Source organism: Pseudonaja textilis, chromosome 5, assembly GCF_049901715.1.
Source record: "Pseudonaja textilis isolate UNSWEBS1 chromosome 5, rPseTex1.2, whole genome shotgun sequence".
In the NCBI taxonomy this organism is placed as follows: domain Eukaryota; kingdom Metazoa; phylum Chordata; class Lepidosauria; order Squamata; family Elapidae; genus Pseudonaja; species Pseudonaja textilis.
This window is the reverse complement of record NC_141994.1, coordinates 18659590-18678871: the sequence shown is the minus strand read 5'-3', so window position 1 is coordinate 18678871 and position 19282 is coordinate 18659590. Positions and strand designations below refer to the sequence as shown.

The 19282-nt window shown below is 42.9% G+C and overlaps 2 protein-coding genes across 2 annotated transcripts; both read left to right on the top strand.

Moving 5' to 3' along the window:
* The first annotated feature begins 610 nt into the window (after window positions 1-610).
* Window positions 611-8323, top strand: LOC148125554 (polycystin family receptor for egg jelly-like). Its single transcript, XM_087935483.1, has one exon. The coding sequence runs from the start codon at window positions 611-613 to the stop codon at window positions 8321-8323; it is 7713 nt and encodes a 2570-aa protein (XP_087791609.1).
* Window positions 8324-12776: 4453 nt separating this feature from the next.
* Window positions 12777-18647, top strand: PKDREJ (polycystin family receptor for egg jelly). The gene is made up of 2 exons (XM_087935482.1): window positions 12777-13251; window positions 13723-18647. The coding sequence occupies exons 1-2, from the start codon at window positions 12777-12779 to the stop codon at window positions 18645-18647; spliced, it is 5400 nt and encodes a 1799-aa protein (XP_087791608.1).
* The last annotated feature ends 635 nt before the right edge of the window (window positions 18648-19282 follow it).

Sequence of the window (19282 nt, the reverse complement as noted above, 5' to 3'; positions counted from 1 at the left end):
AGAAGATGTTTTTCAGCCTATTTGTCCTTGTTTTTATTATCCTGTACCATCTGCCAGATGGTAATAGTTCAAAAAAAAGGGTGCCCAGGATGAGATGAACATTTAAGAATGTTTTGAACTTTTTTAAGGCAACAGTGTGTGTGTGTGTTCGTGTGTATGTATAGATGTGTGTGTGTGTGTGTGTGTGTGTGTGTGTGTGTGTGTGTGTAAACGGCTGTGAAAGCCTGACTCACAGACGAACACTATATGGAAGCCTGATGATGGCAGATGAGATTCTGCCGAAACGTTGCTACAACTTTAAAAGCACAACTATAATGACGTGGGAAAATACCCAAACAAAGCTGAATACCATACATATACACATACATATATACACACATATATATACCTTTATATATACATTCACACACATACACACACACACACACATTCATTCTCATATATTATAATTATTCTCAAATTTTTCCCAAGTTATTTGGTCTGCTTTCTTTTAACTTGGCATGAACTTTGGTGGCCATATTGAAAGTGGAAACCGAAGAAAGATTCTAGAATCCACTGGCTCACTTCCTCTCGTTGGGATCTCTAAGGTTACTCAGCAACAGCTGGTGTGATGCCTGGAGCTACTGAAACCGTTTTCTTCTTTGTGAGAACCCGGCCATTCCTTTGGCCGCTGCTCTCCCTCTTCTGCTGGTTCGGTGGCTGCCCCAGTACCCTGGCAGCACAGCTTCATCTCCTTCCACCACCGCTGTCCATCACTTGTGCCAAGCCTGAGAACCGTGTCTATCAACAACAAGACCACCCTTTCCAGGTCTCGTGTCTTTGGGACAGATATGTGGTGTTGCACTACTCAAAAGCCCCCAAGAAGGGAGGCACAGAATCACTAACGCCCCCTCTCTGCCACTGGTATCGGGATGCCATCCGGGTCAACTGGACAACTTCCTGGACAGGTGAGCTGATGCTCGGTCCAGGCCTATCAAAGGAAAGTCCCCATCCACCTTGGGCTAATACTCGGATCTCTGTACAGTGCATCTCAGCGTCATGCTTGGCTCCCTTGTGCTCGTATCACAACCTGAGCATTGAGGTTGTGGGGCAAGATATTCATCTCTTCCTGCTTCAGCCTCGCACATTTCCCCTTTTGGAGAGGCAGCCAGTGCGCTTGGGCTGGTGTGCACGCCTCAAGAGTTCGGCCTGGCACTACTACTTCAAGAGCCAAGGGGGTCTCCCTGAGGACCTCCTCATTCCCGCCAACCAGCACAATGAGCCCCTCCTACTTAGTGACTACCCCAGTGCCGAATTGTACCAGGTCTGCATGTCTTACTATAGCTACCATTTGACTGTGCAGTACCCACTCCGTGGAACCTACATTGCTTCGGTCAGCTATAAGCCGGGACCCCAGATCAGTCTCAGCCTGGATTTCTTTGTGGAGCCTGCTCTGCTCTCTGTTTTCAGGGTAACTTCCCGATTGCAGAGACAGTCACAAGGGGCCCTGAACTTTTCCTGGAACCTGCAGCAGCTCAGCCCAGAAATAGTAGCCTACCAACTCCTGGACACCCAGGGTTCCCTAGAGTGGTCCCATTCCTATGATTACAACCCGTTTGGTCTGCACAGCCATTTCTGCACTGTGCCTACATCACACCAGACTAAGGAAACAGTCGTGACCAGCGTGTACTTCCGGACCAGCCAGAGGATATCAGAGAGAGGGAACGGAAGACTGGATTTCTCAAACAGGACCTTGATTTTCAGAACAAGCAGGAAAAGCTCAATTTCCATAAGACTCAACCCACAGGAAAACACAATCAGCACTTATATTTTTAGCCGGGCCCAAGGCCTCTACTATTCCACCCAAAAAGGCAACTTGACCAACAGCCTTGCTGAGAACTCCAGCCTCTGCTATGTATTTTATCAGCAAGCAGGCCTCTCTTACCTGATTACGGTTAAATTCAAGCAGCTACAGTTATTTAGATTCAGCCTGGATATATATCTGAATCGGAAAGGGGCTCTCTTCCAATCTCTAGAGGAAAAGGAGATGGACATTTATGTCTTCAACAGCACTTCCTCTGAAAATAGCTTGTCCTATATTGTATGGTTCATCCCTGTGCAGCATCCCCTTCTGCAGTGTGAATGGGCCTTCAATCTGCACATTTTTGATTCCGTGGGCGGACGTCTGGTGAAAAACTACAGTTTTGCCTACAATGATCAGACCCGAAATGCAGCTCATTTCCTTCCTGACTCTGCCTTACCTTTCCATCCTGCCTCGTATGTGGGATTTGTTGCCAGAGTGAAATGCACAAAGAGTGCAAAAATCCCTATAACATTCACGGCCAGGTTTAATATTTATGCGTTGAAAGTCATAGAATCCCAAATCGCTTGCCAGCAAAAAACTTGCACCATTCCGAAAGTTAGGATCCACCGGGCGGTCAATACCAAACACATCCTGCATTACGCACAGGGGACTGGATTTACACTTGCAGCAGACATGCGGATCAGTTGTCCAGGCCCCAAAGTAACTAAAGTCAGTTGGAACATCTATAAAGTCTCTAATCTGTCAAATAGACCAGACTGGTCCAAACCTTCTAATCCACCTGGCATTGAAGGAAGGCATTTCATCAGGTTAAAAATCCCTTGCTCCAGCTTGGATACTGGCTTGTATCTTTTTAATTTTACTGTGCAATTAATTTCATCCACTTTCCCCCAGAAGATAGAGCGCTCAGATGCAGTGTTGATAGCGGTTGGGTCGGATCGTTGGGGCGCTGTCATTACGGGAGGCCACTTTCGGTCCGTTGGATTTTCTGATCGGTGGATTCTAAAAGGATCCGTCCTGTCCAATGGTGAGCTAGTCAGTCTGTCTCAGGGACTATCCTATACTTGGTATTGCACCAAACAGGAAACAGACTATACATTGATGACTCTCAGCAGAGATGGGAAATGTTATCCAGATCAGGTGGATTTGAAGTGGACCACATCCTCTGATTCAATTCAGGTGATACTTCCTGAAACTCTTCAAGCCAATAATACATACCATTTTCTCCTGGTAGTTCAAAATGGTAGTTGGATAGCTCATGCTCAGCAAACTGTACATGTGCTGGCTCCTGGTGCCCTCATTCTCAACATTGCATGCATTGAAAATTGTGGAACTTCAGTAATTCCAACAGAAAGATTTTCTCTGTCTGGCAAATGTGAGAACTGCAGGGAAATCGAATCCTGGTATTATTGGTCACTGCGCTCATCCCAGACCCATGAAATCAAATTTGACTGGTCTTCCAGAACAACTACTGGAAGATCCAGCTCATATTTACATTTCAAAGCCTTTGCTTTGGTCTCCATGGCAGAAGAGTCCTATATTTTGAGCCTAAAAGTCATCACCAAAGATGGACTGTCCTCTAGCTGTGACTATTCTTTTTATGTTAATGCTCCACCACAGATAGGAAAATGTGTACTTAATCCAAGAAAAGGAGTAGCTTTTCTAACAAAATTCATTATCTGGTGCCATGGTTTTGAAGACAGAAATCAGCCTCTTGTCTACAAAATAATAGCAGGGTCAGATCAAATGACAATTAGTTCAATATCCTCAATTCAGAATAATACTTTGGGGATAATCATCTATGCTGGACATGAATCCCAAACTCCCTGGTTTTTCCTTCCTCCTGGTAGACCATCACATAACTTTGCTTTGACTATATATGTTCAAGTTTTCAATACCCTTGGTGCATCTTCTCAAGTCACTTTGCAAGCAACGGTGCTTGATCAAAGACAACCAACAACCAATGCTGTCCAACATCAACAACTACATGATTTGATTAATAGATCAAATGCCCTTATGAACAAGTTGCTCATCACCAAGGATTACCTGAGTATAGGGTATATCATATACATGACGGCCTCGGCCTTAAACAATATTGAAGCTTCACCCTCCAATCAGGTTCCTAAAGCAGATTTGCGTCAACACCTCCTCAATATAACTACAAGGATTCCTAGCTCTGGTATCGGAGAAATCAATCAGGCAGTCCTAAGTATTTGTCAAGTAACGTATGAAATTGCTGAAGTCAATAAAGTATCCCAACTGCTTGCAGTAAGAAAATTAAAAACAGTCAGCCAAGGTCTGAAAAGACACAGGAATCAAGACTTGGGCTCAAAGGAAACGGAGATTCTTAGCAACGGGATTCTGACAGGATTGTCCAATACCTTGGATGCTTCCCTCTTGAATTACAGAAATCCTAATGTGGATGCCATTAAAGACGCTATTTCTGTGACTGAAATATTAGCAGATCTCATTTTACAAGGCAAAGTCCCTGGTGGGCATGAAACTAAAATGGCCACCCGACACTGGTCCATTCACCTCTGGAAAGACAAAACACGGGAAGTTTCCGGAACTTTCTCAAACAGGAAGCAATGTAGGAGCTGCTTTTATCCAAAACTGAAGCAGGGGTCTCATGTGGACTTAGAAGAAGATAATGTTGTTTCCACCATTCTATATGAATTTGAACAGAATCCTTTTCCTTGGCTGACTTTTGCTGACAATATTGGCACAATGGTAACGGGGTTCAAGATGGTAGGAACCGATTCTAAAGGGAATCTAACCACCATCATTCCTGATGTGTTTGAAATTATCTTGACTAGGAAAGACAAGGCCGTCTTCGAGGTGACTATGGGGCAAGATAAAAAACTTCCTAAAACAATAGGCGGCTTCAGCTTGGAAATTAAAAGAAACTCCGGTGATATTTTTATCCAACTTATGCCCAAAGTGAAAGTTACTTTCCAGGTATTTATCTACCTAGGCATCAATCTGAGCCATCCCCCCTTAGTTTTATATAATGCTTCTCATTTAAGTCCTCCAACAATTATCCAAAAGGATACAATTATCCCTGGATGTGCTCTCAAAGTTCCATATCTCCTTTGCCTTCCAAAGTCTTTGCTTTCCTCTCCAGCCTATAACAGGGGAGTAGACACACTCAACCTTTCTATTGTCTTGCAGACACACCCTATTGTGAGATACCAAACTGCAAAGTTTCTCCGCATCGCTGTCTTTGGTGCAGGCTGTTTGGCTCTTGAAGGCATTCAAGATCAGTGGAAAGAAGAAACCTGCAGCCTTGGATCTCAAACCAGCTGGTCAAAAATCCACTGTGTCTGCAAAGCAAAAAAAACGACCACAAAATCAACTAGATCTGTTTCAAGAGGGCCTTCAGAACCCGGAATCCGATTTTTGGCTGGGAAGTTACTACTATTTCCCAATCAAGTTGACATGAAAGAGTACCTTTTAGAACCAATGGGACAGAATCCTGTCCCGGGGTTGATTGTGCTTGCTATTTTCCTAATCTACATTTCCTTGGCTGTCTGGGTGAGAAGAAAAGATAGAACTGATATTGAAGAGCAGATTATAGATTTGCCAGATAACGACCCCTTTCACACCATGAGATACCTAGTGACCATCTATACCGGGAGTCGCCCAAGTGCAGGGACCAAAGCAGATGTCTTCATTGAACTAATTGGCCAGAATGGATCAAGCGATGTGCATGTCTTAAAGCACCCATCATTTCCAGAGATCCTTCAGAACACCTGCATCGATACTTTTATGCTAACTACCAAGGAAGATTTGGGAGACCTCCTCTCTATCCACATCTGGCACAATTATTGTGGCTTCGGGCCTAACTGGTACTTGAGCCGAATCAAAGTCCTCAATGTAGACACAAACAAGTCGTGGCTGTTTTTGTGTAGAAAATGGTTGGCCCTTGGCAGGCGTCACTACCAAATAGAATGGACTTTTGAGGTCACTGATCCACAAGTCCCCATCAGCAGAATTGATTATGTGTTGATAATGTTTAGCTATCACTGGGTCCAAGACCACCTCTGGTTCTCTATCTTTGTTCGCAGCCTTGACAGCTCTTGGAACAGATTCCAGAGGCTCTCCTGCTGCTTAGTGATACTTTTGACCTCCCTGCTGGTCAACACAGTCATTTTCAACAGTAGGAAAGAACAACAGGTTTTCATCCTAGAACTGCAGTATTTGAAATCCATAACAGCAGGTGTTCTCAGTGCTCTCATCTCCACTCCTGTGGAATGGATTGCAGTGAGCTTGTTTACATACTCCATGAAGGGGTCTTCTTCCCAGTGTAACATCACCAAAGGCCAGGGAAAGGAAAGCTTCACTTGCGCGCCTGAAAGCCCTCCTGACGCAGGTACCCAACTTTCAGAGATAAAATCACAGCAGTTCTCAGCTGCAGATATCAATTTTAGTAACAATTATGCAACAGACAAGAAAGCAACTTTGGGCAAAACTCAGAAATTGCAATGGCACAGATGCTTGTTTTGCAGTGCATGGTTCTTTGTCTTCTTTATATCTGGGGTGGCATCGTTTTTCATCACGTTCATTGGCCTGTCTTTTGACAACAAAACATCCGCCGAATGGCTACTAGCCTCTCTGATATCGTTCTGTCTCCACGTGAGCTTCTTTGAAACCGTACAAATCATTATTTTCTCCAGCTGGAATATCTGTTTGGCAAAATACTGTGCAGACATCCCATGGCAAAGCTATCAATATATGACGTACAAACCAAGAACGATGGAAGCTGACGAGATGGTGAAGTTGCACGACGACCTGGTTGAACTGAGAGCTTCCAAGAAATACCAACCCATCAAAGAAGAAGATGTTTTAGCCTTGCAAAAGAAGAAGATGATCCAATATTTAGCTTACAAATATGTAAAAGACATGATCTGCCATTTTATCTTCTTGGCTTTAATTTTTACAATCTCTCACCCAATCGACGTTACTACTGCCTTCTTTTACAATCGAGCCATGTCTAGGAAATTTTCTCCTAATTTGCCCAATTTGAATGGAGCACAGGATGTTTACAAATGGGTAAACAATAACTTTCTGCCGCTGATACACAATCCCGATCACCCAAGCTATCTTACGAATACCTGGTCCAAAATCCTGGGATTGCCCAGAATGAGGCAAATAAGAAGGAAATCTGCAGACAGGTGTGTACTTCCCCATGAAGTGAAAAACATATTTTTGCTGCATGATGTTCACTGCAAGAACAAATATGGATTTAGCCAGGAAGATCAAACTAACTACATGGGCTCATGGTCATCTCCTACCGACACCTCAGTTCCCAAGAACCATGCTGAATTTTTAGGCTTCAGTTATGAGCCAAGTAGTACCCATTGGGACTACATCACCGAGGGACAATTAAATGAATATCCTTCCAGGGGATATACTTTTTATTTTTTCCCTGAAGAACCACAAGTGAATTCAACAAAAAGGCTGGAAGCTTTGGAAACTAAAAGCTGGATTGACAACAAAACGTGGGCAGTGATTTTAGAATTAACAACTTTTAACATTGATGAGCATATGTTCTGCAGCATTTCTGTTATTTTTGAACTTTCTTTATTTGGCCCTGTTAATACCAGCATCTCTCTGCATTCTTACAAGCTCCCGTTTTTCACACATCAAAGCGTGAGCCAAATTTTCTTCTTTTGTCTAACAATATACTTCCTCATTATTTATATTGCTGATGAATGTCGCATGGTGTACCAAGAACGACTGAGATATTTTACCCTTGCGACCAACCTGATCAACTTTGGGATAAAGACAGTTTGCATCTTCTTTCTGGTGGTGCTTTTGTGCAAATTCAAGCTTTCTTCTGACTTGGTGCAATTTTACTTACTCCATTCCGAAGAGTTTATTCCATTCCATGTGGCTTCCCAATTTGACCAGACAGTCAGAGGTGTCCTGGGGATTTTGCTTTTTTTCCTGGTTCTGAAAACGTATCGCTATGTCAGATTTCTGTTTGATTTACGCTTAGCCCAAAAATCCCTCAAAACAGCCCTCCCTGGTATCATCAATATAATTGTAATGGGTGGAATATTTTTCAATGCATACATGGCACTTGGATATGTGGGATTTGGTCAACATGAATGGAATTTCCGTAGCATGATGTATTCCTTCACGACGGTGTTGTCTTATTGCGCCTTAACATTTAAGAACACTGAATTTTTGTCTGACAAATTTCTAGGGGGTCTTTTTTTAGGATCCTTTCTTTTGGTGATGATCTGCATTTTTGTCAATTTAAGTCAAGTTGTCATCATATCAGCTCACCTGGACATGAAGGAAGTTGTTTACAATGAGCCTTCCAATGAAGCAGACGTCATGTATTTTATACTACAGAAGGTGTACAGAATGTGGTATTTTGCTAGCACTGGTACCTACACAACAGCAGAGACCGATGTTTTTAACACTGTACTGTATGGGAAATTTAAGAAACGTAGAAAACCGCCCTTGAGAAAACACTTGAGAAGGAATGAAAGACTTTATGTTGTTATTTGAGGAAAACAATCAGAAGCATGTGTTAATTTATTTCCTTGGGCTATTCCTTTGGATCATTCTGAATTGCCAAACCATCTTCTACTATCCCAGATAGTCTTCCGCTGCTTTGATTTAAAATGGCCATTATGTGTTATTCAGGAAGCCCTGTAGCAGTTGAGTTCCTAGCTCTGGGCTAGTGACCAATCTGATTTTCATCAGTACAAAGACTGAATGACAGAGGTTAGGGGTGAAGTCTTTTCTGGGGAGATATTTAGCTTCCTCAAAATCTGTCCAGAACGAGGACTTCAGACAGTAATTATGATCTGACCAACTCATCCAAACACATTGAGCTAAGCAGAAAAAAACCACAAGAAGGTTTACAATGCAGAAACGAGAAAACCCAAGCACATTTTTGGTCACTAGATCCTTCACAATCCATGCTCTACCCTGTTTGGAAGGTCAACACAGTGGTGGAAAGTCCTCCACTTCACAATCAGCTACTACAGAGAACCAAGGCACCACTACAGGATGCCCTATATCAGAGGTCTCCAAACTTGGCAACTTTAAGACTTGTGGACTTCAACTCCCAGAATTCTTCAGCCGGCATAGCTGAGGAATTCTGGGAGTTGAAGTCCATAAGTCTTAAAGTTGCCATGTTTGGGGACTCCTGTCGTGTAGAACATTCAGAAACATTGGATACCCAGAGAGTAGAAATATTTGCAAGGGGGAGGGGCTGAAGAGGAGATGGGAGATATAGGGACAAGAAATTCAAGATGGTGGCTGTGACTATCTGATTGACACCTGGCCCCTTTTAATGTACTTCCTGCCTGTGAGGTATGTAAAAAAAAAAGTGAAGCTTCAACTCACAGCTTCTCATTTAGGCTTTTGATCCCCTGTCCTACTAATATCCCCACAGATGTTTATATCTTTTGTGGGATGAGATTCCTAGAAATGCTATGTAGTTGGGGTATTTCCTTACTGAAATCTTGAACTTTTTCCTCCTGGTTCCTATCTTTCCTTTCTTTATCCACAGCTTCTTATTTTAGGAGACTTTTTTAGGATTGCGACTTTTTTTTGCACTTGTTATATGATATATGAAAAAGTGAACTGAAAGTTCTTTTTTAATCAGTCACTTGTAAGCATTTCTCTGTGTTAAAACTTTCCTGTTTATCTCAATAAATACTGCAGTTTTGTTCAGTTAGTCTTTGATTGATATGAACATTGCCTATCCTTATTATACCTTTCTGGAATGTTTCTAATTCAATTTGATTTCATTCTCCCTCTACAATTTGGAATTAGCAATAGCATTTAGCACTCAAACTTATACACCGCTTCACAGGGCTTTACAGCCCTCTGTTCTGACCTATGCTTCCTTAGAAAGCATAAAGCACAATCTTAGTCTTCGCAAAGCCTCTTTTATTTTCACGGCTGTGAATTACGTTCATTCACAAATAGTCTTTCTGGGGAACGTTTATAAACACCCACCATATCGCACTTGGAATCCTGCCAGAGAACTAATTGCCAAACGCAGGGCAAGACCAAACTTGATACAGAGTCAAACCCAACTTTTCAAAACTTGAATCGACCAGACAACCTAACTGCTTCCTGCAAAAGGTCACGTCCTGTTCGCTCTTTGATGCCCTATGGGAGGGGCCAATCATCTTGAAGGTGTGGCCTTACTCCTGAGTCGACCTTTTTTTCCTCAGTTGTTCTTGTCTTCTGGTAGTTCTGCGCATGCCCAGGCTGGAAACCAGTTCCAGAAACTTCCCTGCCTCACTGTTGTCTAAGTCTGAAGGCAACTGGTGACTGCCAACCTGCCCTGGCCCCATCCCTGCCTCCGATGCAGAGCCTTCATCCGAGCCCTCCTCAGCCTCCAAAGCTAGCCCAGGTTCCTCCCCAACTTCCTCACTACTGTCTGACTCTGCTGCCAGTTCTGTCAGCTGCCAGCAGGCCACAACTCCCTCTTTAAGCAGTTTGTAAACTTTGTAATCAGTCTATTGTCCTCAACAAGCTGGGTCCCCATCTTACCTACCTCAGAAGGATGGAAGGCTCAGTCAACCTTCAGCCAGTGAGTATCGAATTTAAGAACTTAAAGTATCACCATAATCTAGCTTACTGACATAAAGCACATGATGATGATCTTGATGATAATAATAATTTCAACAATAAAAAATTCTTGTGACTCTCTCAGCACATTTGGAAAAATTCTGACCCGGTTCCTGAGGAATTCCTGCCCCTTAGAGCGGTGTTTCTTCACCTTGGCCACTTTAAGATATGTGGACTTCAACTCCCAGAATTCTCCAGCCAGCACTTTTAAGTCCACACATCTTAAAGTGGCCAAGGTTGAGAAACGCTGACATAAGAGCATGTGGAAGGGTGGTCAGAATTACAACCCAACAGAACTCCAACAGAGGTTGCCCAGTTGCCAAGTTCTAGAATCCCCACAGTCATTCCATCTTCAGCAGTTAAGGCCGTTTGATCCAAACCTAGCCGGATGCATTTCTTCTTCATGTTCAGGGTTTGTTTCCCATGGGCAGTCATCATGCCCCATTCTTTTTGCCTGCCTCCATCACTGGTGATATCTAACCACACCTATGGGCACGAAGAAGGCAAACCTCACACCTCGTCTGCATGGAACACTAACTGTGAGAATGGTTCATTCAGAGTTGTAGAGCTTCTTTCAAGAACTTGGAAGTTTTTCCAGCATCATTGGGTTTGGAGATCCATTCTGAGGCCTAGAATGCTTCTGTGCCCAGGACATGTGGCACTGGAACTAGTCTTTGAAGAACGGGACTTCCATCCTTCTCCAACCTCCATTCATATCACAATCCAGGGTGTCTCCTGTTCCTGCAGCGTGCCTAGTCATCTTCACCAACATCTGAGAATTAAGTTGCATCGCCAAGATGTCTCTCTGTTCCTGCTCTGGCCATCCACATTCCCCAAACATGACTGGAAACAAATGTGGCTAAGCTGCTGGGCATGCCTTGATAAAGCAAGATGGTGCCATCATTGCATTTATAGATGGGGTGGCCCTCCAGCCCTTTTCCTTCCCACCAGCCATCATCCATATTCTTCACCATGCAACCACTACTGTGATGGCCGGCTGCCTCACAGGTGCTCCTCTTATTTCAGGCATTGTCAAATGGGGCACTACACCCACCAAGGACTATGCTTTCCTTCCTTCCATGTCAAGCAAGGCCCTTTGGTCAGTCTTAGTTGGGACATGCAGGTGGAACCCATCATATTACATCTTTACAGTGCCCATTCTACATTACTCCGCATCCCTCATAGGACTATCCGTCTATTCTGGAATGTCTCCTCAGCCAAGTCCCAACGAAAGACCTACAGCCTGGTGGATGCTCACAGCAGATGGTTCTGGTCTACCACATACAATCCATATGCTTTACGGAACAATTATTCCATTGCTCCTAGTCCACCATCTTTCAGGAACAAAATTGTGGCTCATTTCTCTTTGGTTCTTGAAGAGGCAGAATCTGGGGATTTGAGTGGGGCACTAGATTTCTCAGGTGCCATATTAAGTCTTAGGACTAGGAATCAGCCTCTGGCTTATCTTACTGTCAACACATGGACAAACAAGGCAGGCATCTATTTTTTTACTGACAGACGGGGTTTCTCCTATCTTATCAAAGGCTCTTCTAGTGACTTGGACATTCCTTCCAGCACTTACTACCTTTTTTACCAACAGCAAAGTCTCTCTTACTTGATCACCATTGAATTTGTACACCGGTGCTGGTACAGGTTCAGCCTCCATCTGTATCTTAACAGAAAAGGAGTCCGTTTGAAGTCTTATTCAGAGAAAGATGTAGAAATTCACATTTTCAACAGTGGCCCTTCATTTGTGCCAAGTTCGGTCTATATTGCTTGGTTTATTCCACTGCAGAACCCATTACTCCAGCACAAGTGGACCTTCCATCTACAATGTTTGGGTGTAGAGAAGGGAGATCTTCTCTGGAATGCTACTTACAGTTACAGAGATCGTGTCAAAAACGCTGCCCGTTTTATATCTGATCTTCCTTTTAACCCTGCTTTATATGCAGGCTTCATAGTGCAAGTCAATTGCACACAAATCGGCCAAATACGTATCATTTTAGAAACCAACGTCAGTACTTATACTTCAAAGACCCTGAAGTCCACAGTGGATTGCCTTCAAAGACTTTGTTTCCTTAAAAAAGTAAATATCCGGGAGTCTCATTATACTAATCCTCGATTAAGCTATAGTAAAAAGGTCTCATTCAACCTCTCAGCTCATGTTGAGGTGAATTGTCCAGAACCAAAGCAAACACATATAATTTGGAGAATCTATAAAGTTCCAGATATGAAGACTGGTCCTGACTGGTCAAAACCTTTGAACCCTCCTGGAGTTGGGAAAAAAGATATTTTAATCTTAAACATTCCTGCTGATAGCCTAGATGAAGGCTTGTATTTATTTAATTTGACCATATCATTAATCACAATGGACACTTTACAGAAAGTAGAGGACTCTGATTCTGTGTTTGTTAGGATTAGGCCCAACAGACTTTGGGCGGTCATTGCTGGAGGTGATTTGCAGATGGTTGGATTTTCTGACCAATGGATTCTGAATGGATCTGCCTCTTCTGATCCAGATGCCTCGCAACCTTTTGAAGGCCTCACCTTCACTTGGTACTGCTCCAAACGAAAAGCAGACTATACTTCCATGACTTTGAGCAAGACTGGGAAGTGTCATCCAGACCAGGCAGACTTGAAATGGACTGCTTCTTCAGAACCAGTGCAAACCGTTCTACCTAGAACACTTCAAGCAAATGCCACATATTATTTTCTTCTGGTGGTTCATAAAGGAGAGAGACAGGGTCAGGCTGGGCAACGGGTCCAGGTGCAGCCTGATGCTTGGCTAGCACTGAACGTCACCTGCATTGAGAACTGTGGAAGGTCCGTGATTCCTACAGAAAGATTTTGCCTTTTTGGCAAATGCCTAAATTGTCAAAGGTTTAATAGGCCTCGATTTCACTGGTCACTTTTTTCAGGAAACTCCTCTGAGCTCCAGTTTGACTGGGCCTCCAGAACTTCAACAGGGAGAACTAATCCATACCTCTGTATGAAACCATTGAGTTTGATGCATATGGCAGAAGACTTTAGACTTGTATTAAAAATGAGCCTGGAAGGACGTGAACCATTGCGCTATAACTATCGATTTGTTGTAAATATACCTCCAGCACTTGGAAAGTGCCGCCTTAACCCTCCCACAGGAATAGCTTTTCTAACAAAATTCTCGGTGCACTGTAGTGGTTTTAGAGATCAACATTTGCCTCTTGCCTATAAGGTCAAAGTGGCATTCGATTCAATGGAAATGTCTACTAAAAGAAACAGTACCTTGGGCACCATCGTCTATTTTGGTGATCAATCCAAAAGTCCGCCATCTTTTTTACCCGTTGGTGTACCTTCTAAGCAATATCTCTTGAACTTATATGTCCAAGTATACGACGATCTTGGTGCTTATTCCCAAATTACACTACTCACCACAGTGCACAGCCCACTGAAAGCCAAGGAACCAGAGGCTGTGTTAAAGGAATTGCATAGCTTAACTGGTGGAACATCGGCTCCCATCCCATATTTTCTCAACAGTGGAAATTATTTTAGTGCAGGATATTTTGTCCACATGGTGGCTTCTGTTTTAAATGACCTAGAAGGGCTTCCAGGACTTCACTCCTCGAAGACCAAACTGCGTGAAATTCTTTTAAACCATTTGGCTGGGATTCCAACAACAAATATAATGGAGGCAAGTCACGTGATCTCAAGTATTTTGCAGATAACCCAAGAAATTGGGGAAATCAACAGGAAATCACAGCTTCTTGCAGTCCAAAAGCTCAAAGACGTGACTGATGGGTTGACAAGACATAACAGAGAAAATGGAGGTTCTAAGGAAATCTATGATCTTGGAACTGCTATTCTTGCGGGGTTATCCAATATTCTGAAAGCTTCTCTGTTAAAAAACCCACAAACCCACAGAATCATGGCTGAGGAAATCATGTCTGTCACTGACATGTTAGTAGACCTCCTTTTGGAAGGCAAAGTCCCAGGAGAACATGCGACCATCATAGGAGCTGATGACTGGACCATCACGTTAAAGAAAGAAGAAAAGTGGGACATTTCTGAACCTTTTGCTAAGAGAAGAGACTGCCAAAACTGTTTCTATCCCAAAATGAAGCAGGTGGAATATGACCAGTTGCCTGATGATGCAGTAATATCTACGGTACTTTATGACTTTGACAAGAATCCGTTTTTCTGGTTGCCCTCTTCAGACGACATAAGCACCAGGGTGGCAGGGTTCAAAATGGCAGGAATTAAATCTAATGGTGATGTGATTGAAATTGTGCCTGATGTGGCTGAAATGATCCTGACCAGAAATGAGGAAAAGACAGCTGTATTTGAGATGACGGTGGAACACAACCAAAACTCTCCTGAAGCTTCCGGAGGATTCAGTTTCGAAGTCTGTAGAAACTCCAAAGACATCTTAATCCAGATAGTGACAAAACTAAAACTCACTTTCCAGGTTTTTATACATGTAGGTCTCAAGCTTAGTCATCCTCCCTTAGCTATTTTTAATGTTTCCTACAATAAGCCAGCGATCTCAAAGACTAAGAATTCCACAGGGAATGATTGTCTATTTCAGATGCCTTACATTTTTTGCCTTTCACAGACATTACTCAAATCCATATTCCGAGGTAGCAAAGCTGAAAAACAAAACATTTCCATTGTTCTCCAATCTGACCACTTTCTGGGGGACCACAACTCGCAGAGACTTGGCCTCGCGCTGTTTACAGCGGACTGCTTGTATCTGGATGATGCCCAAACACTTTGGAGACAAGATAATTGTCATCTCGGACCTCAGACTACATGGCGAAAGCTACACTGCATCTGTGCAGGCAAAAGACGCACTGCAAGGACTGTTGACCAACCAGCAAGAGGAACCTCCATGGGAAATGTCACATTTTTAGCAGGGAAGGTAACCGTCCATCCGGATCCAGCAGAGATGAGAAAGATCCAGTTGCCTCAAATCCAGAAAAACCCAGTGATAATCTTGACTGTCGTTTTCATTTTTCTTATATATATCTTGTTGGCTATTTGGGCAATGAGAAAAGATAAGGTTGATGTAGAAAGCCGAGCCCACACCATTGTCTTGCCTGACAACGATCCCTTTGATAAAGTTTGCTACTTGGTTACCATCTATACAGGCAGCCGCATTGGGGCAGGAACAACAGCCACTGTTTTCATCCAATTGATCGGGGACCAAGCAGTCAGTGACGTCCATTGCTTGAGCCACCCTGAACATGTGCCTTTCCTCCGTGGGTCCATCAATACCTTCCTCCTGACCACTAAGAATGACCTGGGAGATATTTATTGCCTTCAAGCTTGGCATGATAACGCCGGCTCTTCCCCTGGCTGGTTCCTGAGTAGAGTCAAGGTGGAAAATATGTACACCAAACAGTCTTGGATGTTCATATGCCAAAAATGGCTTGCTCTGGATAAGGACAATGGCCTGATTGAGAGGGTGTTTATTGTGGTCCAGCCACTGGCCACTTTAAACAAAATGGATTTTTTCCTCATCAGCTTTGCCAAGGACCTTGCAGACAACCACTTATGGTTCTCCCCTTTTGCCCACGTTTGCACTGGTTCTTTCAACAGACTTCAGAGGCTGTCTTGTTGTTTAGCCACTCTCTTCTGCATCCTGCTAATCAACATGTTGTTCTTCACGGTTGACGTGGATCACCAGATGTATTCAGGACAACTGCAGTATCTGAGGTTTCTAATCATCGGCATTCAGAGTGCTTTCATTTCGATCCCTTTGCAGATGATTATAACCATTCTGTTCAAATATTCACAGAAGGAGCCCTCGGATGAGAAGGCCACTGAAACACAGCAAAAAGTATGTTCCAATTTAACAACTGGAAATCTGAGGAACTGGAAAGAACTCTTGTGGAAATGTTACCTTCTAGAAACTGCTTCGAAATCCCCAGGGCCTGGTTTTCCAGACAGCAGCTTTGCTGCTGCTTCCAATCCCCAAAACCTGACAGAACATAAAAATGTTAGGCAGCGGCGGACATCAAAAACCCGATACAACTGCACGATTCCAGAGGGGGATGCCAATATAATTTCAAGAGAGGAAGAGGCTTCTCAAGTTGGCTATACCAACATCAATTTTAACAATAATTCCATGGAGAAGGAGGCAGACCACCAAACAAGGCCACTGAAAACTCCCAGCATGCTTTTCTTCAAAAGGCCCCAGATCATATCTTGGTGGAACAAGTATGCTTCGTGGATTCTGGTCTTGGTTATTTCTGCCTCATCCTCTTTTTCTATCATATTATATGGAACATCTCAGGACTACAAAACCTCTTTAGAGTGGCTGGCGGCCTCGGCCATCTCGCTCCTTGTCAGTATTGTCTTCCTTCAAACCCTGAACATCCTTTTTTTTTCAGCCCTAAAATCGCTTCATCCCAATTCCTGCAAAAACATTCCATGGTCAATCAAAGAAAGTTTCCTAGAGATTAAACTGAATGAACCCAGTATGAATGCTGACGACATGAGAGAACTGCATTACGATCTTGTAAGAATGAGAGGCAGCAAGCAATACCAGCCTTTGGAAGAAGACGAGATCACCATTTTTAAGAAAAGGGAGAAGATCCGACATCAAGCCTTTGTTTTCCTGAAGGATGTCCTATGCCACTTTGTCTTTTTAATCCTTATTTTGAACATTGCCTACTCCATGGAAAATACCACGAGTTTTTACTACAATCAAGATATGAACTCAAAATTGTCGAAGGACCTTTTGGAAATTGGTAAAATAAAGGAGATTTATCTATGGTTGAGAGAAGTCTTTTTGCAATTGATTCACAACCCCCTGAAGCCAACCTTTCTCCCAGACACCTGGTCCAAAATCCTGGGTTTACCCAAAATGCGGCAGATAAGAGCACAGCATCGTGAAAAAGAATGCTTCTATCCGCACAGTTTTGTAAATAAATTTGTGATTAGTAAAAGCCATTGTCTTCACAAATATGGTGTTGATGAAGAAGATCATAAGAACTATCTCGGGTCATGGAAAAACCCAGTTAATGAATCTGTGGTGAATCATTTGGGCAATTTCACAGGCTTCACTTATCACAAAGTCCAAGACCCCTGGAGATACAATTCCTACGGAGAGCAAAATGTGTACAAAGCAGGAGGATATACATTCAATTTTTATCCCAAGGAGACTCTCTCTGAATCAGTGAAAAGAATGGCGTCTTTGGAAGAAAACAGCTGGCTCGATGAAAATACTTGGGCACTAATCGTCGAGATGACAACTTTTAACTTTGATACGAACTTATTTTGCAGCATATCGGTGATCTTTGAAGTTTCTCACTTAGGTCCTATTAACACAACTTTGTGGATCCACTCCTATAAACTCCCCATTTTCAAGCAGCTGGACCGAAGGGAAAAGTTTGTTTTCATCCTGGTGGGCTACATGCTAGTTTTTTACATCATCGACGAGTTGTGCGTAGTGGAGCAACAGAGGCTCAGCTACCTAAAAAGTGTTTCTAATTTAATTAATTTTGGCATCAAGGCAGTGTGTTGTTTTTTCCTCCTGCAACTTGCGTTCAAGTTCAAACTGGCTTCTAGCCTAATTGAGCTCTATCTTCATCAACCGAACCAATACATCCCTTTCCATAAAGTTTCTTTTGTCGATAAAACTTTGAGGATCACTCTAGGCTTTTTGGCCTTTCTGATCGTCCTGAAAACTCTCAGGTACTCTCGTTTCTTTTATGATGTGCGCCTGGCCCAGAGGTCCATTTTGGCCGCCCTGCCGGGTATCTGCTCCATGGCTTTAGTGGTGGCAGTCTACTTCTTCGTCTACATGGCCTTTGGCTACCTTGTCTTTGGCCAATACGAATGGAACTACAATACGATGACCCATTCAGCACAGACCGTCTTCTCCTACTGTGTTTCAGCCTTTAAAGACACGGCCTTCAGATCCAACCGTGCTCTGGGAGGGCTTTTCCTGGCCTCCTTCATGATGGTGATGATTTGCGTTTTGATCAATTTATTCCAAGCAGTGATTATGTCAGCCTACGAGGACATGAAGCAGCCAGTTTACGAAGAGCCTTCCGATGAAGCCGAGGTGGTTAATTTTCTCTTCCATAAAATCTGCCAAATATGGGCTCTCATCACCTTCAGGAAGGTATCAACGACAGATACGGAACTTTTTAATCGGGTCCTTTTTGGGCTTCCTGAGCGCAAAAACATGCATCACCTTGGACTCAAAGCCCGGAAAATAAATGGGAAGAAAATGGTATATCTTGTCATTTGAGTGCTGTTCCCCACCCCACCCCACCCCCCACCCCAAAAAAGGAAAAAAGAAGTGAGGACAAACAAGTTGCTCAAAGCAGGACTCAAATTTCTAAAATCCTTTTTTCCTAAAATCTCCTCAGCCTAGACTCTCTTATTCACAGCACAATTTTCTGGAACAATTATTCTTTAATTATTGGCAAGCGTGCATACAGCCAATCGTGAGGAAAAATATGAATATACCTTACCCTGATTTCTTCCATTTTCATGCCTGTTGGACTTTATCATCTTGGCTATGGAGAAACAAAGACTTTTATGTAATTATTTTAAAACCTCTGTATTTATTTCAGAGCACACTTTTTTTAAAATGCAAGCTCCTTTCTTTATTTCTCACGGAAGCCAGTGGCTGAACTGTCTCAAGCATCTTTCTCAGACAGGAAGAATCGAAGTCAAATTAAAGCAAGAAATATTAATCTTTTTTTTTAAAGGTTTCAGAGGGAATCTCACAAACATTAGAGCACCTTAAACTGCCAAAGAATGATCACCTTCAAGATTAAAGAATATTTTAAGTCTTTTTTGGATTGTCCTGTTTTCATCGTTAACGTTTTCAAAGCTGCTACACTATGTTCTGCCTTAGGAATTGGCACAATAAAGTAT